This window comes from Strix aluco, chromosome 3, assembly GCF_031877795.1.
Source record: "Strix aluco isolate bStrAlu1 chromosome 3, bStrAlu1.hap1, whole genome shotgun sequence".
NCBI classification, from domain to species: Eukaryota; Metazoa; Chordata; class Aves; order Strigiformes; family Strigidae; genus Strix; species Strix aluco.
This window is the reverse complement of record NC_133933.1, coordinates 59170503-59193786: the sequence shown is the minus strand read 5'-3', so window position 1 is coordinate 59193786 and position 23284 is coordinate 59170503. Positions and strand designations below refer to the sequence as shown.

Below are 23284 nucleotides of genomic sequence, written 5' to 3'. Positions count from 1 at the left end.
GTTTTCACTGACGAAGGCTTGCTGACCTCTTGCTGGCCTCCAGTTCCTTAATTACTGTCTATGGAATTTCAGTGAAAGAAAAAAATACAGAGAATCTCTGCAAAGCCAGGACGAAGACTGACCCTCAAACACGACCGCTAGAGTGGAGGCTGTGTCTATAGGAAATATAACTTAAGCCCTTTACCAGACTTTTTTTATTTTCACTTTTTAACTCTTTTGACAAAAAGCCCCCCTGAGAATTTCCCTTTATAAAGGGCTAATTTGACAGAAAAATAAACCTTGCTTAAATGTTTTTTAAATTAGTGAACTTAGATACTGTTTTTTTCTTTTCCCTTGGTTTCAGTGCTATAAAAAAAGAACATCACTAAGAACTGGAAAGGCAAATGATGTTTAATTCAGAAATCTCAGACTGGTCTAGAATTAGCCAATTTGTGGCTTTATGAAGCATTGTAGCATGACTTCCAACTTCTCCTCCTAGGCTGGGCTCAGACCTCCCTTTCTGAAAACACAGACTCTGAGATGCTCAAGTAAATTGGCACTCCTCTTACAGTCAACCATACCTAATCCCAAACCTTGAGACAAATCCAAAATTTGGACACTTCTCAGAACACAAGAAAACATGCACCGAAATCTCTACAAATTAGAAACACTGCTACTCACTGGTCGAAAGCAGTAGTGAAGGCATACCACAACAGCACCCTCTCTAAGCCAAGAAAAGATTCCCTTTACTCAGGACCATACCATCAATAGTCAGTTAATTTGGATTCACTGCAGATCAATCACACTGTGAAATCACAGTAGGACAAAATATCTACTTTCACTGACGACTGGCTGATTTTAATGAGCCACCTAGCCAAATACCCTTTTCCGATTTCTCCATCTTTGTACTAGTGACGGTACACAACTTTTCTACTCCCTAGTGATCAAGTAAACTAGGTTTACTGGCGTGTTGTAGCTGGGTTCTTACCCTTGAATTACTTCAGCCCAAAACTCTGATGTAAAACCCTACGGAAAATTCTAAGCTTCAGATAAAACCAGCTAGTGGTCTCCAATTTCAATAACATACCAGCCCACATCAAGTGAAACATGACAGTGACTTCTTTGAAATGTATCCCAGATTCCCTTAAAAGTTCATGGCCATGAGTGAAACTGACCTAAGTTTGGGGCTTTGCAACTTGAGTTTTGAAGGTTTGGGGTTTCATTAAGAAAGTTTTGAAAACCTCTAATCCTTGCAGAGGCTGGTTGTAGAAAACTGTGAAGGTCAGCTGTGATATCCTGTGGTTACAAATAAAGGCCTTCAAAATTTTTAAGAAAATGAACAGAGGTCATAAATGTTTTTGCCATGTAATTAACTGCAAGAGCATGAATTGCAAGGGCCGTGTAAGTCTAAAACGTGCAGTGGAAGTGTCAGCCCCCCCAGGTAGCCATGTCTGTGTTTGGTCTATGATTACTTACAAGGAAATCAAAGGACTATCCCATGGCTACTTTGGTGAAAGATATATTACACATTAGCTGGTGACGACATTGCTTGCTGAAATTAGTGGGAAATTTTTGTCATAAGTAACAAGAGCACAAAAACTTAATTCTCCCAGGAGGTCTGTCTTGATACTAGAATAGCTGCTTAGGCAAATTCCTAGATGTTAACTGTTTCCAGGTTTTAGTTAAATAATTTTGAGAAGCACATTGCCGATGTTTGCATCTGCAGGCCAGACACATTTCCTCGTGGTGAAGTGTTTCTCTCACTGATTAGCATAATTAATTTTAATGACATTACAACTGTACTCATGTACCACTTCTCATAGGTATATGTGGCAGAATGAAGCTCTGCATTACATCATTCCATATCTGTTATGATACAGCATTCTTTTCCAATTCTCCTGCAGACTCCTCTACACATGGGGAAGAGCATCCCTTAACAAGGCGCTCTCAACCGCATCTTGTGTTTTGGCAAGGCTAAGAGCGCCTGGGGAGAATCCCTACTCTTTGGTGTATGCTGTACTATTAATGGAGTACACCACTGGTGCTGGAAACCAACCTCCCTGCGTTTTGGAAAATGAAGGGTGGAACAGCAATACATGAAATACAGCAAAATTCGTATCAGAGAAAAAAAGAAAAAAAACCACAAGAGAATGAGAGCCCTTTAGTGAAGGGCGTAGTAATTTAAATTACATTCTATATTATTTTCAACAATCAAACTATTAATGTTACCATCCTAAGTGTGAGGAAGGAAACACCAGTGGCAGGGACGGGGGGCAAGTGGTAACCAACAGGAGCGCAATTAAAATTTTCTATTGTACCACAAGTAAAGATTATTCAGCTCGGGTCTGCCAAATAGGGCAGTGAAACACATGGCTTTTGAGATTCCCAATTCTTGAACTGAGCAAGGCTTTGTTCCAATTTAATAGGCTTGGTCTTAGAAAAGATGGGGGCAGGGAAACCACATTATGGATTACAGCATCTCCTGCTGGCTGATGGATGCAGGGAGAATAGGAAAAAGCTGTTACCGCTCTCCCCCACCCTCTAGGTAATAAGCAGAGAAATTAGGCAGCTGCCCAAAGGCAAAAAGGTATAAAAAAGCCAAGTAATGTGTTGAAATGAATATTAAATTAATTTGCCTCCTCACCTCCCACCCTCCCCAAATACATGGCCAAACATTTTGCGGTAAAGTAGGCTTGTCTGAATGCAGTCAAAACAGAAGTGGTTACGAACACGCTTAATTACAGTCCCTGCCTGTGCGTTACTGTAAGCTCTCTTCTCTGAGTCATGATAGCAGGAAGATTTTTCTCAGAGACCTTACAACAAGACTAACTACATCCAGTCTTCACATCAGCAGGAGCAACTCCTACTGGCAATGAGCAGGAGGCTTACTTGGGCTACATTACTGCCAACTGCTCAGTACAATCCTGTGGTGACAATGTTTAGTCCCACTAGGGACCCATATCTAGCCAAGTTGTACCTGATGACAACATGGGCAGGTCTTGCACGGTAAATAGTACTTAAAGAAGTGATACAGTTTTATTCCTAAATAAATGTGTTTCTCCTGCAAATTCTAAAGCATTCTGGAAAATTTCAGACAAAATATGTAGAACACTGTAAGGAGTGTTTTTACCAAACCCAATATAAACACACTGATTGTCTCTCACTCTGTTATCATCACTCCACAGCACTGACCTTACTTAAAACTTTGTGTTGTGTCCTGGGAACTGTAATGACAATTTGTGTTTCTCTCATAAAGGTTTTTGTACTACTATACCCATGGGAAACCCTGCTATTATGCATGCATAGAGAGGGGGGGAAAGATCGTAACAAAGTATGTCATAATTCTTCTGCTACTAGCTTTCACTGAGAGGTGCTGGACACCATCCCCCAGACCAGTGGAAAAGAAGAGCAGCCAGCGCCTCCCAGGACAGGTCCCTGTGGTAGGCACATAGCGTGGGAATTTAGCACTACCATTTTGAAGCTGTGTCTTATTATAGGCTCTGTCTTCATCATAACTGCTATTAAGCACTGACAGTATTATAGCAACTTGGATAGTAATAATAAATACAGCATCCAGTACAACGAGGCACATCAGTGCCTTTCAGAAAATCTTAACACAAATTGGGTCACTAGACTCTATGGAGCAAAGATGAAAGCTCTGCATTCATTCATAACCATGCTCATCATCGGCTCCTCTCCATTACTTCAAAGAGCATGCAGGGCCTGGAGGCGGCAACAAGCTCTCGAAGAAGAATTGAAACATAGAAACATCCTCCTCCATGCTACAGCCTTTCATGGAAAAAAAACTTATAAAAAACGGTGAGTCCTGTGACAACAGCAAAAACCGGGCTAAAGTGCATAGCTTTCAAAATACACAAAGTATCCATGTTGCTTCAGCTTAAACACTACTGTTTAAATTAAAAAAATCCAACTTATCATACCCTAGTCTCCACTGATATCCAATGCTGATTCCCAATATGCATATGAGTTTAATTCTAACAAGCTAAACTGACTACACCAAAGGAAGAGCTTTTTCCCATTTACTGTAACAGTCCTGTAGCATAAGGAATAATAATGTTAACAAATGCTTAAACATTTTAAGAATCCTTCAGTAATATGAATAAAAATTAATTTTAAAATTTCTGTATTTAGGAAGCATCCACAATCTGAGCCACTGAAATACAGTATAACCCTGAATAATGTGAATTTGCTGTAGTTACACTTAGATTTACTCTCAAGGTAATTGGTGCTACAGAAGTGATATTGTAATTATTTCTTTTCTTCCTACTCCTCACACCAAGCAACACAGTAATGACTGTCATGAGTCAAGAGATAATTCTATCAGACTTCATCTTTTGTCTGAGTCAGCTTTGTACCATAGGAAATACAATCCTGATTCAACAGTTTCAGCATCTCTCAGATTGAAATGAGTATGATCCAAAGTCCATTCTCGTCTGTTATTCTGCCTTTGACACTGGTCATAGACACAAAGCCAGTAACGCACACTTTTTCAACTTTGAGCCCCATTTAACAACTTGGTAAATGAAAATGTCCTCGGGAAATAATATGAAAAACAGCGGAAAGATTATCTCACTCCAACTAGAGCTGTTGTTGTGTGGACTCGATTTGCTGCTGTCTGTTACAAAGCAGATTGATAGAAGATGGAAAAGAGAGGCAATGCAAAGGGGAATTTTCCCCATCATCATCATCATCATCATCATCATCATCAGGGCAGGGCAGGGAGGGAAAACAGCACTGCAGGCTTCCCACTGCCCACCTGTGGGCCATACTGTTGGAGGGAGATGCTGTTCTTGCTCTGCCCACTCATAAATTTTATGGCCTCTCTCCTGAGGCTGCTAAGGCCTCTTGTGGCAGGTGGGGAGGTCGCGGGGGAGCGCGGCACAGCTCACTGCAGCACCCTTCAAACGAAGGCCAGCTATGCTACCTGGAAACTTACGTTAATGAGCTCTGGATGGCTGATCATTACCTGCTGACCAAAACTGAAACACAGAAGCCTGACGAGACCAACAAAACAGTTCAGTCCAGACCCAATTACAACTTCATTTAACTTGCATGTACTGAAATGGGTCAGTGAAGTTAATCAGTGGTTTGAAATGTTTCAGTGGCAGCACATGTATGATACACACTTCTGTCACAACCTACCTCCTGCTTCTCTTGTTTCCCTCACTCCCGCATTGAACATGGCAACTGGTACCAATTAACAGTCTTTCAGCAGAGGGCACACGGAAGGATTTATGGTCATTTCTCCTAATGCTGGTCCTCCAAGCTGGTCTGGAGCCGTACCAGTGGGGCTCTACGGATGAAGCAGCCCTGTTCTAGATGAACTAAGAATTTCAGTGCCCAAAAGTTATCAAATGAGCTTCTATCTTTAAGAAGCATAAAAGGCACCTCAGTGTAAAGAAAGAATGTGATACAATTTTCAAGTACTCTCTTTCCCTGGACTTTCTGACTCCTGAGGACAAATGGGTCCTTATCTAAAATCCAGAAAGGGATCCATTTGTAATCTGCACCTGCTTTACATCCCAACTCTTGGCACAAGGCAATGAAAGCTTGTCTAGCATTACTGTGAGCAGTCTTCTTTCCAACAGAGACAGAACAAATATTCAGAAATAAATTTGTTAAAAAATGATGAGGCATTTTAGACTTTAGATATAACTGACTAAAAAGAAAAACAGTTTCAACTGCATTCCCACATTAGCAAATAAATAACACGCATACTTTGCTGTGAGACAAAAGGACCACAGTAGCAAGACTGAAAGCTACAAACTGCTCTCAAGTGGCAGAGAACCAAGTCACCTACTGACTTGGCAAGGCCTTTGTTTGTTTGTTTCTTAAGAGCAAACAAACAGGACATAAAATTAACAGCACAGCAATGACATCAGGCTGCCTCCCTTCAGATGCTGAGATGATGACCCTTCAACCCTTCAATCCTTTGTGGTTTGTCCTTAGGATTTAGTTTTGTCATGGTACAAAATGCAAGTTTCTGTTTCCTGGTACAGTCACTTAAAAGAGGAGGAGCTGGGAAAAAGAATCCTTAAATCAATCTTTAAAATGAGTTAAGGATCAACACCAGTGATGTTAGCCATAAACATGATAGCTATACAAGTTTAAAAAAAATGTGGTTTTTTTCCCCTAAAAAGGAAAACAACAACAACTAATGATACTTGCCTTTTAGACGTTGTTTTGTAGGTGGCTGTTCTTATGCTGTGGGCAGACCTGACTCGAAAGCAATGGAGTACTTAAACCTTTGGAACACTCCAGACATTCTGTTTTCATTTTTAGATTCTCCGATTGCTTAGATTCTACTTCAATCCCCCCCCCACCCTGAAACGTAGACCTTGGGCAAAGCTACACCAAGATTCTCCACAAAAACCTAGTGACACATCCTCCCAAGTCCTTCTAACTACCAGCAGGTGTCTCTGCCTGCGAAGATAAATGCAAAGGGGGAAAAAAAAAAAGCCATTATACTAGTGTCTTGATATCTCTTAAATCCCCACGGTTACCAAACAAATGTATAGCAAGTAAGCTAAAAATTATTCTTTTCCTAAATTCCCTCGATCTGCAATTATCCTGCTTTTATCATTTGTGTGTACAAAATGTTTACAAAATGATCAAATATGATCACAATGTTCCATTAAAAACTGCCTAGTAACGATTTGGCCATGAGACTGAAAAAAAAAGAAATCAGAAAAAATGCCAGCAGAATCAGAAGAGCCACTGCCCAAGGAGTTTTAATTCAAACCAGAAAGTTCAATTTCAGTGACTCATATTTTCAATCACTTTCTGAGGTTAGAAAGGAGTGGGCTACCTAACAGAATATTTTTAATATATGGAAAAACATCTTTGCTTCATGGCCTCTATAAAATGAGTGGGGTAGTTTTGAGATTCCAAATTTGCAGAGTACAAATCACACAAATGGCACTGAAAGTTAAACCATTTGGCAAAGAAAGGGCTTGAAAATAGAATCATCTCTGCATGTCTCAAAAGCTGGTCATTTCAGACTAACAGAGATGTCCTTTGACAAAACAATCTGGGTGAACACACACCCTATCTCCAGACATATCTGATACTTCGCACTGCTTGTTTTCCCTCTTGCACATCAATTACAGCCCAAAGTCTTTCACCCCAGCTAACCCTAGTTTCTTTCTTGTCCACAAAAAGAGAAGTCAAGCTGACTTTTGTTCCAACATGAAGTTTCTCTTCTGCAGATGATCTGCTTTTCCCTTGAAGGCATGCAGTTTCACAACTTCCGTTAAATGTAACCAGGACAAAAATTAGGAGCAAGGGCAAAAAATCTTAATGATGGAATAGAGATCCCTCATTGAAGTTAGCAGGAAGATGGTTCAAATCCTACCAGAACAGCAGAGAGAGGTAACAGAGCTCTTGGCTCAAAGTGCAGAAATGGCTTAGGAAAACATTTTAGAGAAAAGGTGCCAAATTGTTCTATTAGGGAGGAAATACTGAGTCATGTTTGGTCCTCAGAGATATACACAAATTTTGGTAACTTCAACACAAGTTTAAACCACTATCAGAAGACTTAAGAGAGAAATTCAGTATCCTTCTGAGATTTGACCACAGTACATGAGAGTTTTGAGGCATTTATGCTATAGGCACCTTAGCCAAAGGCCTTAAGAAGGGAAAGTTCAGGCTATAAATACTAATAAGGAAAAGATCAAGATATCTTTCAGCCAGCTAAACAATCAGCGCAGAAGAGTCAGGATCCTTTCTTCTTTATTCTTTGCACATTTCTGATATATCAGAACAGAGTATAAGGCAACATCACTCCCCCTCTGCTCCTATCTAAAGATAGGCATTTTTTTTTTTTTAATACAAACAAGAAAATCTTCTCTACCTCAAAATATTTTAAACATCTCATAAAAATGACATAGCATTCCTCCTTTCATTTAGGGACGAGAATCTAACTGTCTGCTGCAGTTAGTGGGAAATTCCATCAACAATAAAATAAATAAATCAATCAATGGTCTCAAAAGCCTATGATTCAATTATATGGGTAACAAAGAGCTTGGATTTGACAGTCGAATGTGTTCTTCTCTAAGATTTATCTGTGAACTTTCAATTAGAGAAATGAAGTGGAATAAACTACTCAGTGAAAATGAAGATATTTGGAAGGAAAAATTAATTAATTCAGTATGGCATGACACAAAGACTATCTGGTGCCCATAAAAACAACAGAAGCTACACAGTTCAGAAGTAAAAATGAGGGAGGAAAGCTGCCTTACTGCTTATGGGTCTGGCAAAAGCTGCAAAGTCTCTGGGCTGAGAGTTAGCAAATGCAGAGAGAGAACTGTTTGAAAGCAGCAGGCAGCTAGGACTTAGCCAGACTCTCATCTAGAATCCATCAACAAGGGCTAGGAAGGCCTGAGAAACTACTTCTCAATTACTGTGAATCAGCAAAGTGAAACAGTTCCCTCTAAGCAACCTAAAAAATCTTTTCTGTGCATTTTGGAACATGGGCATTTTTGCCTGGGATCACTTGTACTTCAAAAGTTCAGTGACAAAGGGCTGTATTTTAAAAAAATAAAAAAAAGAGAGATTATACAATAAGCCTGTTAATGTCTACGACAACAGACCTTGCAGATTTAAAATCCATGTTAAAGATATTTTGCAGACAGAACATAGCATCACAAGGTCAAATGATACATTTGCTATGAAGGAAATCACCAGGTAAATCAGGATATTTCTGTACTGCAGTAAAAGAATTTAAATATTAAATGATACTGGGGAGCTATTATCAGAATGACAGGTACTTACATTACAATTGGAAGACCCATCAAATGTTGAGTAAGAACCATCAGCCCATTCTGTAGCATCTACAGTGCTCGACTGCCTGTGCTGGGCTTCATACTCTTTCAGCTGAAATTTGAAAAGAGAGAGAACATTTCCCAGTGAGAAGCAGCTATCGGTCTTCATTAAAATAGCAAGAGTTAATGTCCTTTCAGGTTTTTTTCCCCACCCGTATGACTATGGAATGGGGAAAATCACAACTTTTGCACTGCATGTCTCACTTGTTCAAAATAAATTAGTTTTAGAATTGGAAGTTTTAATGACGAGAATTTTTTTTTTTTTTAAAGGAAGTGATCTCTAAATACTAAATTTTGATGAACTGTCATTGGTAAAATATAAATTAACATCCTCACCTCAGAGGCACAATTTACAGCTGACAGACTGATTCACAATAGCCTGCCAATTTCTTTGATAAATAAAATGATCTGCAGTAAAGACTAGGAACCATCTTTTATAATTTTAAAACAAAGGACCATCTTTCCTGTTTTCCAATAAAAGGCTTAAGACATAAAACCAATCCTACTTGAGTCAAACTGTTGAGAGGACCATCAAGAACCGATGATACTTAAAAAAAAAAGTTGCTGCTAGTAGCTCAGACCACTAGAGGCAAACAGTACCAGTACATATACGAACCATACAGATGCGGTACAACCCTCTCCCCCCCAATTTTTTAACAGCAGAGAAGTAAAAGAATTCCCAATATTGCCATCCAGTAATTTTAGAATTTTGCTTTTTTTTTCATGATGTGATTTTCAGCAAAGCAGTATTTTCTTCAGACAATAACATAACTTTATATTCTAGGATAATCTATTTCAAGGTGTAGTATGTCAGTATAGAAATTTATCTGAGTGCTGTGTTCTATCACAGTATTTTGCATAAGGCCACAAAATCAAAAGTGGTGTGGAAACTTTAACACTGACCTGTTGGCTCCTGAGCAATTAAAATCTCAGTCCTATTGCTGCACAAATACAATACCTTACAGTTATTCTTCTTGTGCTTTATTAACATTAAGATTTTGTAAGGAAACACTTGTGACAGCCACTGTGCTTATTAAACAACACATCTTTGCTGATTTAATGCCAAATGTCAAAAAGAGCTGAACATGATTTCTCAAAGGCTATTAAAACAAAACATCACCTTTTTGGCTAAGAAACAAGCAGAAGAAATGTTAGCTTAAATGTTAGTATTTTTTAAAGTTTTGATTGCTGAAAATTGAAGACTTCAATCAAACTGCCCTTCAGCCATTAGCAGCCGGAAAATAATAATATATGTGTTCTGAAACAAATAAGACAAGCTCAGCAAAACTTGAAGCATTCCTTTTAGTACTTAAACAAACGTATGAATATACATAACAAATAAGGGCTAGTATAGGTGAGATTCCTCTCCCTTATTTTAGACAGCTGCAACGAAAATGTCTACACTTGAGCTTTTCTCTGATTAGCACCCTTTATTGCCAATGGAGAGAAGCAAATGCTTTGAGAATGCTTTTGGTTGAGCTAAATCTCACTTTTCCCCATAAACAAAGGAATTGCCATCTAATTTATGCTACCTAGTGCAATGTGACAAACAGGCCAGCTTTCTCCCCCTTCGCCTATGTTTTCTAAGCAAATGAAAACTCCAAATTGGTATATCCTACATCCTAGAACATGTTTCTCAAGGAAACTGAAGTATGTACATATCATACCCTAGCAAGTGCTTCCTCAATGGTGATCATCTTCTCTTTGACCATCATCATTAGCTGGATCCGTTCCTCATCACTCATCGTGATCTCACTGGCCACGTACCCTACATCCTCTCCTGCAGGGAAAAGCACAGAGATAAGCACATGTCATGCACAGAGTAGGGTACAGTGAAACTGGATTTTACCCAGTGCTCTGAAATCTGGTTGCCACATGGATCTGGTGGCTAGAAAGAGACCCTCCCCAGAGCAGGCTCACAGTATGATTTCAAAGGACTGAATGATTTGGAAGTAACTGAGCAAGAAAAGGAAGTAAATTAGGGCTAGAAAACTAAAGTGACTTTGACACTGAAAGCAAGAGTGCATGACAAGGAGAAATAAAAAGTGACTGTCATCACACAGTTATTGACTCTGAAAGACAAGAATCAAAAGAGAAAGTGCTAATGCCAGAGAAGTCCTGCACTCAGCCCTGTGGAAGCTGTCAAAGTGGAAGCCTTTTCAGCAACGGCATGCTGGGCCCTTGCAACTCTTTGCTGAGGACTGGCCACATCCCCCAAAATATCCAGGCTAGCTAAGTGGCCACTGAGCTGGCACACAGTAATGGATGTATTTGGGCTCTCAACTCCAGGACCTCTCCATTTGGTACGTACTTGGCATATTAGCATGGACTATTAGAACTTGCCTTGAGAGCCAGCAAGGACCCACGCTTAACTGAGAGTGTAATTGTGTCCCTTTTTGTCCTCTGAATTGGACTCCTGTCATCTTTCACAATCCATCTGAACACTGACACGGTGACATGGAGGAGCATCTGTTTGCAACACAAGGATCTAACAGCTACACATAGGGAAACAGAACTTTTCTCTATGAAGAGAAATACTTAAAGCAATGCACAGCTGCATCTTTTGGAGAAAAACTAGAGAAAGACACCTGACAGTTTAACTGGAACTGATCCTACATTTGCACTATTCACCAGATGCACTTTTACTACTCTTTCTTGTAGCGTCTTCTCCTACAGTGAGAGGCTGGATTCAAGCCTAAAGCAAACAGGTCAAAGTAACCAAATGCCAAAGAAAGGAGAAACATATTTCTAATTAAAACAGAGCAGCATTTCTCTCATCAAGTCAGGATCAGAAAAAAAAAAAGCATCTTGTTCATTTACAGATATTACTTATAAATATATATCAACCGCATCACTTTGCATGTGTGCCATCACTGACAGTGAGGACCAAAGGCATCCCAGCCTCATGTCTGCAGTCTCACAGAATATGACTCTTCTTTCTGAGCCCTGTCACGATGAACCAAACCTGAAACACTTCCAGATCCGCAGACCCCCAACTGCCACACTGTTGTAAATGAATTTTACTCCTTTGTGAACCTGGCACCTTCTATTTTATATAGATAGGTTGTGTGTCCTTAAAAAAGATTTACCTTTTGAAGTCTGCCTCATTAATCCTTTCTGGTTCTTTCGGAAATTCTGCCAAAAAAACTTATTTTTCTTTTTCCAGTCTGCTTTCCCTAAAAGGAAAGTGGGGAGGGAGGATGAGGGGAAAGGGAAAAACAATTTCAGAAAGAAACAGTAGTTAGTAAAGGCTAGAGAAGCTTTCAAGCATTGAGTTGTATTTTCTAAGTCAAAACCAAAAAAAAAAATCTCAAATTTTCATTTTTTCTTGATTTATTCTGTACTACAACTATGCTGATGTAGCTATTTCAGGGAAATGCACATTCTTTTATAATTGCCATGTTATAGAGGACTGAGATAAGCCAGTAACTTACATATCTTGAATTATAAACATAAAATATTTTACATTCATTTTGATATCTCTTGAGTTGTTAATGTCAAGTCTGGAAGTGTTATTGAAGTATTCTGTTGGTTTAGTCTCTTTAACTGAACCACAATTATGCAGCCTAAGCCACAACTCAGATAAGTGATTTTCTAGTATGTGTGTGCATATCTATACAGAAAAGAAATACTTTACATATATATAAATGCACTCACACATATGCACACACACACACATTCTGCTATGTGGCATGAGAAATTTTACAAGACCATCAACTACATTTGACTCTTGCTCTCTGTATGCCTGGACTGTACAAGGCTGGGTGTCCATGTCCATTAATATCAGATCTGCATATGGCTTCATGATGGAGAAGTAAATTATTTGTTCTAAAAGAGAAATGGGATCTGACTCAAGGTAGGGCATATAACTGTGTTCTGTTGAATTAACCAGGGCACATGCTATAAAGTTTATGCCACCTGCAAGAGAACATACTGTGCCTGATCTGGCAGAAATGCTACTGATAAAGAGCTACTTCGTCCCTGTGCTACTGAAAAATTCAAAGGAACACAGTTTACACTGTGCCACAAAGTTTCAGCATGTGACTATAGTATTTTGGATTTTGCCCTAGAATACCTAGAGCTGGGTTTACTGACTCTCTGAAATACAGATTAAGTTTAGACTGTGTGGAAATGTCCCTAGAAAAACATTAAAAGAAACAAACAAAAAAACCTCCCAGTTTTCCTTTTCCTCTCCAATGAGCAAAATAAAATTTCTCCAGCATTGTATCAGCTCAACTACTAAGTTAGGATAGCAATATGAACTAATTATAGTAAGTTTAAAAAAGTGAAAGACAATGGAAAACAAATACGTATGTAAGAATGCAAAATATTTCAGAAACAAAGGAAGAGACTCTGGCATCACATGAATAAAAATAACAAAAAACCCCATTATTCACTGACAGTGGTAATTTTCAGAATACAAACGGATAGGCTAGCAGTGACCTAACATGCAGACATTTGAAATTCAATATAACAAGTCAAAAGATGCATATTTATCACATGACAATGCTGGTTGGGTAGTCTCAGTGAGCCCTGAGACACCCAGCATCTAACTTAGCGCAGCTGAGACTCGCCCTTCCCACACACACAAATGCTCCTGACTTCTGACAGCATTGTGTTTACTCAGCTCTTCACATCCCAGCACAAGCAAAACTCAAAACCCATTTAAGAATTCTATGGGAGTAGCAAATAAAATGAAATATACTGACCTACAGAGCCTTCTTCCGAACTTGATTTATGAATGGAGAGCCTAGGACAAAAAAGAGAAATGGACTTATTGATGCAGGCTTCTCACATTTCACAGGAGCTGTCTGATTACAGTAAATTATAGTTTCCAAACAATATATCATGAGCTGTTTTCTCTTCTCTTTTCTTCCCAACACAGCAAGTTGAAAACAAAAACTGAATCCACTGTTCTGACCACAGTAACTGAGTTCCTCTCTTAAACATGCCTTTTGTGACCAGCATAGAAAAATATATACTGACACCAACCTATGGTTAAAGGCAAAGGAGTCTAGGGATCCCTCAGAAAAATACTTTTTCACATACTTTCCTCCTTTCCATTTATAAAACAGTAATTTGGCTACCTTAGAAACTGCACTAGGATGCTGTATTTGTTTAGCTGTATAACTGTTTTCAGCCTATTTCATTTTTATCTGAAAATGCTTTATAAATATGCACTCATTAAACTTTCAGAAGCCACTGTGCGGAAGAGAGGAGTAGAGATTTAAAGACAAGGTAAAGAAAGCTTGTCCAGACCCTATGAAATGCGACCACAGATGACTGGAGACTACAGAGTCTTTCTCCCGCATCCCTTCTGTGTGCTTTCCCACCATTGTATAATTTCTTCCTCAAAAGCTAGCTGGAGAGACTTATTTTAATGGAACATGGACTTTACAAACAACCCACTAAAATAGTAAGTAAATCTTTTGTTCTCAATCTTTATGTTCATTGAACCAATTTTCCATAATGGATTCCAACTCATTGCCAACGGTTCATTGTGGGATCTCTGATGAGACAACATCACCCCACTTCATTGCCTTTTTTTCTGTCTGTATAAATGGGGCTAATAGAAATTACCAAATCTTGTACTGTTCTTTGAAGCCTTCCTATGGGAATTGCTATTTAACCACGCTGCACCAAGACAGCGAAATGACTTCTGCCAGCTTCAATGGCTTTGCTGGAGGCTCCAAGTGCAAAGCATTACCGCAGTGTCTTTGCCGAGAGCTCAGCCCCACGACGTGACAATGTCCTATTGTGCAGTGGCTGTACTGCAGCCATGCAGAATGGAAACACGTGTACCCCAGCATACCAAGAAGACCTCAAGCCAAATTGTTCTTTGAATGAGGCTGTATAATAATACACGCATGCTATACTCTTGTTGCTGTCCACAGTGTTTGCACAGGCTCCTTGCGTTTTCTGAGACCCCCAGAAGAGGGCAATGAAGAGTTTTTGATCGATTCAGTAAACCACTTGAAAGAAAATTTTGGTTCAAACCAGTTCAGGGTTTAGAAGATGTAAGCAATTACTGGCCAACGTTTTGTAAGCATGAAAAAACATGCTCATCAATTTGCAAAGACACCATTAAAGGGGAAATGAGACAGTATGAAGTTTCAGTTTGATTTAGTAATTCATCTAGACAAGGAGGGTTTGGCACAGCAAAGCTCTGAAATGTAACCTACTTCAACCTCAGACCGATTAGAAATTTAATACGGCACAAACTGCAAACTAACTGAAGCAACCAAACTTTGATTTGTAGTGCACCAGGTAGAGGGAGACACTTAGCATTTTCCTTGCTGATAGTTTACCCTTGAAGGGGAAAAGTTAATGATATAGCTGATACGCCACCAAATGCTTAGTTTTTAAGAAGCCTAAATAACAAATTCAGGAGAAAAGGACAAACCCCATACTTTCTGGGTAAAAACTCCAGAAAAGCCAGTGTCAACATTTAAAGACTTTCAACAGGGCCAGGATTTCATCCAGACACTTAAAAGTAAGGTTGTCAGTGAGTATTTTTCTAAATAAAGATAAATTGGATAAAAAGTATGTGGACTTCTACATGAAGACAACTGAGTAAAAAGAAAGCTAAATTCTGTTGGAACTGACAGAATTAAGCCACTACATATTTTGCACCTGAGCACAGACCTCACCCATCAAGCAGCTGTTCTATTTATCTTAAATGAATTCAGTATCCATGAAATGCACCAAATCACTGTCCTTAGAAAATGAAATTTGTTAATGATCAGAACTCTGCCTCACTAGTGAATTCAGCCACGAAGTGTAGAGGCAGTCTCTTGTGCTCTTCAGCCTCCAAATCCATTTTAATCCTTTTCTTCTCTTGTGCAGTTGCCAACAACGATGCAAGTAGCAGGTGTAGCGGCAGTGTTTGTGATGTGGACATCTGTTCACTGGGAATTAGCCTGAGGCCACCAACTTGTCACACACTGGCCTCCAAAGAAGGGGAAGAACAGTAGGAGAAAACTTCTGACACGCCTGAGCTAGAGGGTGTGAGGAGAAGAGTAGTATCCACAGCAAGCGGACCACCTTCTCATTTGTAACTGATTTAAGAACTATGCTGAGTTTCAACAGAGGATGCAAATTCCAATTATCATTTCATGCATTCCCTAAAGAGGAAATCTTCCATGCCTGGGCTGACCTTGAAATGGCTAACAGCTGGTCTGAAGAGATGGAAATGCTGACAAAATGTACCACACAGAGCCTGATAAGGCACTTGCTTTTTAATTCCACCAGACAACTCTGACGCTTAAAAATCCTCAGTGAAAACAATCAAGTGCTTTACTTCCTAGATGTCTGGTGAAAAATTCCAGAGTACCTTGGAGTTGCTGTATGTTTGACTTGCCAATTACACTCCCTTACTTGGTTAAATCTGCAGCTCCTCTGTGAACGTGCACTGAAAGTGATTTGTGTGCTTCCATTCATAGACTGATAACTTGTACTGAAAGTTAATGATGCAGTGACACTTGGCAGAAGTTTCAGCATTGCGTGTCTGAAAGGGAGCCAAATGCCATTACTCCACTGTGGAGGCCTTAATTTTTGTTGTGGTCTGATGTATAACTTCATTAGCAAGCTTTCATATGAAACATACTCCGTCACAGCATACAGCAGAAGAAAAGTACAGGTATACGTTCAGACAAGAAGGAAGAAAAAAAGATCTATGGCCAGAGGGAAGGAATACTTTCTTATCAACCCATAATCTCTGGAAGCGGACTGCAGAAGGAGTCAAAACTTTAATCCATTAATCTCACAAATTCAAAACCATCTCTAGGCCAATACTTGAAGCCTCTTGCAGACAAACTGCTGAAATAAACAAATGAGGTGGAAAAAAAAAAAGCACAATAGATAAACTAAAAATGGAGCTACTTGGGGGAGTAACCAAATGTCTTAGAGAGATGCTGGGTTTCAGTGAAGTTTAGTAAATTACATCAGACCAATCAGTGATCAGTGACACAAAATTTAGTAGCAACAGCCGTTCTGAAGAACCTGGACCAGGAACTAGCTGATTAGAAAGGCTGGTTTAACAGAAATTAGTTTACATTTAATGCTAAAACACGTAAGTATGCAAACAGGACTGACACAGAAGTTTGTCTTTCAAACGCTGGAGGTTTGCAAATGCCAGAGTACTTGGGGATACCAGCTGAAGAAGGATGACTGAGAAAAAAACCAACACGTTAATCCTAAAAGGCATAAGGATGGGAAATTCCAATGGCAGTACAAAGAATGAATATATATGGGAATACCTGTACAACCGTCATTACTCATGCTCAAGAAAGATTAATTCAAACCAGAAGCTGTAAAGAAAAAAGCTGTTAAAATAGTCAGGGAACCAGAGAGCTTATCTTACGAAAGAAAGCTAGAAAAGTTTTGCCTGTTCAGTCTGTCAAAATTGAAAGCTGCAAGAAGATTAATTTACTGCCCATTAATAAATCAGGCACAGGAACAAGTAGGCATAAGCTGGAAAAAAATGAGAAAAGAGGAGTTAACATTTCCTAACTATTTGGACAAACTTCCAACGGTAGGTAGAGAAAGGGAGGGCAGCTTTAAAAACTAACTGCTTTTAAGAAGATGCTTGAAAGATAGAGAACTGACCAGACGTCTTTGACAACAAAGATCTGGACATGACAACTGCCTCTGGAGGGCACTTCTGGTTCCTTTTGCAGCCTGTGGCTTTTGTGTCAACAATGGCAAAGCCAGGCATCCAAAACAGTCTTTGAATCTATCTTTCCATAAAAGTGCTGCACTGGGAATGAGCCTTGCTATACCTAAGCCACCCCTCCCTTTTATAAATTAACCCTTGAATCCTGGAAGTGGGCTTCAAACTTGGAGTCCAAGGAAGAACCAATGCATGCATTTGCATCACAAACCAACTAAGACCATATCTGATTATTAAGATGGGTTTTAACTAGGCTGCACCGAGCTACTAGGCTACAGCTTTCCCTGTTAACTCTGGACTGATTCTGATCTCAAACATAAAAATCCTAGGGCTTATCTCGCACACAGAGTGGTTGATTTTACAAGAGACACAGTGATACTTGCCTCGAGATGTGAATGTGCTGGTACACCACAGAACTAGAAAAGGAAACAAATGACACGATGTGCTGCTTTCATGAATGCGCCTGTTGATTTTTGAAAGCTCATCATTCTCGAAACAGAACATAGGAACTGAGAATAACAGGATTTCTGATGGGTTTTTGTTTCAACACTAAGTATTTTAAATGCAGATGTGCTTTAACTAATGGCTGCATCTCATTTATGAACCATAAAATCCACAGGTGCATGCACCATCTGATACTGAAACCACTACTGTTATGATCTTCAATAAACTGATAGTGGCCCTCTTATTCCTTCCCAATCACTATTTATAGCCCATTGAGGAAAATGCTTTGAATGGGATTTTCAATCTACAAATATTATGCACATTCATAGCAGTGAATAAACCGATGCAAAAGCCCACTCTGGCTCTGCTGCAAAGCCATTTGGTTATCCGCATGCATTAGAAATGGCCCAGTCACATAATTAGTATGAAAAACTGACAGACTTGTAACTGCTCCTGACTGAATACAAGATAATTTATCTAACCGGAGCTGGCACAGGAAAGAAAACGCGCCTTTGGTATTTTTATCAAATTTGCATGAACCTGAAGAGAAAGCAGGCCTGCAAGGTTCTGACCTTGCTGGCACCAGTGTGAGAAAGGGATGGAAAGCAAAGACGTTTCATTCAATTATCTTCTCATTAGGTTTCCATAGCAATGGCTCTTTAAGCAGGTCAAAACTTTCTCAGTGGAAACAAACACTGAGCTGCTTGTGGGCCCTGCATGTGCATGTATATTTTCTACCATCACCAGCATGGAAGTTACCACGTTGGTCCCATGGGCTCAGACCGGTGACTGGCAGCAGGCAGATGGGGCTACATCATGTATTTAATAACTGACTGGTTGGTCCCAGCCAGGAGGCAGATAATTGCCAGCTAAAAACCTCTTCGACAGCAAAGAGCAGTGCCCAACGTCCTGCACGCAACGCACCCCTGTTCCGCATGCACTGTCGCTACGTGCCATGTCAACTGGCTGTGATGAGTCGGGCTTTCTTGTGAAAAGCGCCCTTCATGCTTCCTCGTACAAAATTACCAGGCTTGAAATCTTCTTCCAGCTACTCAAAGGCACACTGGTTTCCCTCCTCACGTGTCCCAGGCAGCGTTTGGCTGGCCTCACACTCCCATTGTGTGGGTTATTGTGGGAGTTTCCTGCCCTACTTCTCTTGAGGAGGCTGTTTAAAGGCAGCATGAATAATTTGGCTTTGACTAAATCAGGCGTCAAACAAGTGAAAACAGGGACGTACACATTCACTGATTCTTTTCGATTCCTGCAAGTCCGGGGTATAAAAAAAACATATCTGAAATGCAGACATCTCAAGTACAGCAAGCTCTTACTTCTTTTTCTTCCAGTATTTCTTTCCATTTTTAAACTACACAAAAGGAACAATTTATTCCGTTAGTAATTAAGTGCAGCCTTTAGCATCCTTGGTTTAGGGGATTTGTTTGTTTTCTGCTTTGTTCTTCTCAGTTTCTGCCTTCTTTCTGCCTCACATCCCCTGTCAGACTGGCAGCTCCTGTTTCTTTGCAGATGAGCTTTCAAATACCTGTCAAAGTTAATTTGGGCACCTTGAGAAGTTGCCAGAATCAAATGTGATAGAATGTAAGCCCCCCCATCCATGACCTGGAGGGACGATTTAATAACCTCCTGCATTCAAAGCTTGCCCTGCAGTTTGGATGCTGCAGGGGAAGAGGATTAGGAAATCTAGTGTTAAAAACTACTGGCAAAGGCCAGTAGCGTATCAAAGGGAGCAGAGTTGAGGCTTGCATGAACCCTTTTGCAAAATGAGAGCTCTTTTTAAAGAGACTGCTGCCTCCACTGAAAATCACTGTGGAAGATGGGAACACTGAACTGCAGGCACTCTCCCAGCCTTAGGCCGATTTGGAGTTCAAGTTTATACCACAGGACAGTGACCAGTTTTACTATGGCACATCCATTGCAGAAAATCCTTAAAAACAGATTCAGTTAACAGTCTCTCCTGCAGAGACAATAGCATGCAGATAGCAGCCACCTGTGGCCTCACTGGCTGCCTGCTAACAACCTCAGAGAAAGCTGTAAGGCCTGAGCAGCCTACAACTCTGCCTCTGACAATCTCAACAAGCCATCAGAGATCTGGCCAAACTGTATGAACTCAACATGTGAGGGCCAACATTTAAGATGTACGTCCTGCACACACAGAGAGGATGACAAAGACGTTCACTCTCAGAAGCAGCTGAAGCAGGGAGTTGAGGACACAGCTGCCAGAGGCACAGCAGCTCCCCATGCCGAGGGAATGCAAAGCCCCCGAGCAATGCTGCCTTGTGCCGCCTGCACCCCACATGTGCAGGCTTTTCTCCAGCACCTTCTGCTTGACAACTCTGTTTCTGCTCAGCTCCCTGCTCTGGCAGAGTCTGGGGTTTAGGTCCTAAGGATCACAGGGTTGAGAATGCTTAAACTGTAGTGTGCTGCAGGCTGAGGAGTACAGCAGGATGAACTGCAGTGCTTAATATGGAGTATGACCATTTACTTGGTTAGAAGTGTGCTCAAGGGGTACAGTTCAAGAAACAGCAGGTGATTCATGTAGGCAGTGACAATTTGTAACACCCACTGCCACACGAAGGTGGTAGGAAGGCCTGTGAAACACCAGATAGAGCCACAACTGTTACCTCATGCGTTGTTTTTTGTCCTTTCTTTCTCTAGCAGCTGCAAAGAAAAAAATGAGCATATAGGAGTGACTGCACCTCATCCTATCTGTACACAGTACTCTTAGGTCTCTCACTCCCTTTCTTCTCTTTCCTGGCAGTTCTCTGATACACCACATTTGCAACTTGCCCAGAGGCCACTGGAGCAAACAGCGACAGCAAACCGATCTATTTCCCAAGATGGAAAACACACAACTTCCCCTCTGTGACATCCCCAGTTCTAAAAACAGGATGAGAGTCAGGATGCAGAAGCCTGAGTGCAGGGGACTGGGTTTAACCTGGATTTCCTGGCAAACACGCAGAGCTCATCAGTCTGTCATGTAGTCTTGAATGCTCAAAAACGGGAACAGGCTAGAAGTCGGATTACATTGTTTTAAATGATCTGTTTACAATTATGGGAAAACTCCGCTCAGTCCCCTGCCTGAGTAAACATCCTTGGGGTGTTGCCATCACTTGGAAATAATAGGGATTGTATATACAATATATCCCCAGATCAACATGGTATGGGGACAAAGAAGCAACAGTAACTGCTAACAACACATTTACTGCGTATTTGTTACATTGATGATTCTAGCAAAAGCAAAAGTCAGTGTGTGTATGTAGGAACCTGCAGTTCTAGGGAGATTTTTGTTTAACAGCAATATTACTCATTTTAAAGATGCTGTTGCCACTTTGCTGAAGGTACACTGAGAATCTGCAGTTACAGTAGCACCACAACTGACAGCAAGACTGCAGTTTAAAAGGAATTGTGGAAAGGGCAGAGGGGAATGAAATTTATTATTAAGAGAAGAAAGCTACAAACATCTAATTCCATGCTTTGCATTATTTGCTGAATATTATATGACTCGGAAGCCTGAACAACTGTTTCAATTTACAGAAGGAACTTCAGTATGGCCAAAAAATCAGAGCAATTCTGAGGCAAAGCTTGAACAAACATGACTTTGTTTTCTGTTGTTTACAGATAGCTTTCCAGGCCACATCAGTACCCTTGCTGTTATTCACATAAATCTCAGAGGCCTTTGCTACAGCGAAGAATTTTCTCTCTTTGTCAAAATCAATTGAATGAAAACCATCTTTGGTAGGGCATTTGAAATGCATAGAGCAGGTTCCTATGTGCAGTCTTTTTTGTAGCTTCATCTATTCAACAGGAACAGCGCTGTCAGCAACAGAGGAAGGTAGTATTGCCCCAAATGCCTTTTGGAGGGACAATGACTTGAAGTGACAAGCAGCTCTGCTTCAGGCTTGTTTAACCCCTTTTGCCTCCCTCCAGGCATTATGACTGCTCTTCTGTGTCACAGCACATCACCCACTAGACAGATACTTGTTGAGCAACTTGCTGGACTGAGGGCACCGACTAATTTCACACTGGCTTTGAACAGACTGGGCAGCAGGGTTAGTAAGACTCAAGGCAAGACTGAACATACACTGCTTGTCCACACAAACAGGATTTTTTCCTACCATGGAGCACCAAGGGTAATCTGTTTTCAGTGCGGTGGACAGTGGAGCCTGTCAGGCGCTCTCTTCAGTTGGGCACCGCAGAAAAGGAAAACCAAACCAGGTTAAAACAAACACAGCTTCTTCCAGACTCCCTCAAAGCCTCTTTCTGTCTGGAATCTCTCAATTCTGGCAAATTAACAACCATCCAGGTGTGTTATTTTAAAACTTCAGACCTTGGTAGCATTAAGCTGCAGGGTGTGCAGGCAGCAGCGCCAGGCAGGGGAGCTACCGAGAGCAACCATGTTCCAGTCAGCCACTTGCCCTCTCCTCCCTAACCCAGCACAAGTTTTCCCTTGGAACTGCTTTTACTTTCTGAAGCAACCCACTCAGAACACCAGACCAGAAACAACTTGCCTCACCTCACCCTGGGAAAATGTTTGTATTTTCAATATGTAGAAATATGACTTTTCTTGGGTAAGCTTTTACTTGGGCTGTGGAAGAATACTCACAACAACAGATTTTTCAGCTCCTGAAAATCTGGATGGCTATTCTGGGACAAATCTTTCCTTTTGCCTGACTCAATCTCTTTGTGAATATGAGAAACCAATGCACATCTGCACTGAGTTTCAGGTTTGGCAAACTGGAGTCTTCTCACAATAAAAGAAGTTTTGTAAAAGGTTTACCCCAGATCTTTCCCGCAGCATGAGGAGGCCACAAAAGCACTGCCCCCAAAGGGACGAGTTTTTCTGTCTTGTAGCATGCCCACACAGCAAATTCAGATGAAAGCCATAAACTAAACATTGAACCCAAAGAAACCCCTCTAGGGCCAACATGCTGTCCTCCCCTAAGAAACATTAAATTCAGCATGTTAGTAGCAAGTACAGATGTATTCGATGGACTTGAAGTGGTCATTTTCCTGCAGATCAATTTTATAAACTCTGCCTCCCTGGAAGAGGTGTTCCCATGACAATTCAGCCCTCCAAGCTAGAGGGATGAAACAAGCATTGATGTGGCAGGCTGTCACCAATAGGCACAGGCCCATATAATTTTGGTTTTGAATAATCTTTATGGTATTGAGTAGATAAAATTTATTATTTTCAACACCTTGCCCAACTAGCATGCATCATGTTGCCTTGTTTCTTATTGCGCAAATATTTGATACAACCTGCCCTGCGCCAGTTTCATATACCTGATCAGGTTAATCATGTACGCCCTTCAACTGACAGACAAATGCTCAC

At 40.5% G+C, this 23284-nt stretch overlaps 1 protein-coding gene across 5 annotated transcripts in view; it reads right to left on the bottom strand.

Annotated features, from left to right (window-relative positions):
* The window catches only part of LOC141920991 (SAM and SH3 domain-containing protein 1-like), a 574883-nt gene that overhangs the window by 39404 nt on the left and 512195 nt on the right, over window positions 1-23284 (bottom strand). For 4 of the 5 annotated variants that reach the window (XM_074818712.1, XM_074818716.1, XM_074818715.1 and 1 more), the window contains 4 exons: window positions 13532-13572; window positions 11912-11998; window positions 10490-10602; window positions 8773-8874 (listed from right to left, as the gene is read on the bottom strand). In XM_074818712.1, coding sequence (XP_074674813.1) covers window positions 8773-8874; window positions 10490-10602; window positions 11912-11998; window positions 13532-13572 — 343 coding nt within the window. The remainder of the gene's footprint in view (window positions 1-8772; window positions 8875-10489; window positions 10603-11911; window positions 11999-13531; window positions 13573-23284) is intronic. The other variant, XM_074818713.1, reaches the window with a different exon arrangement.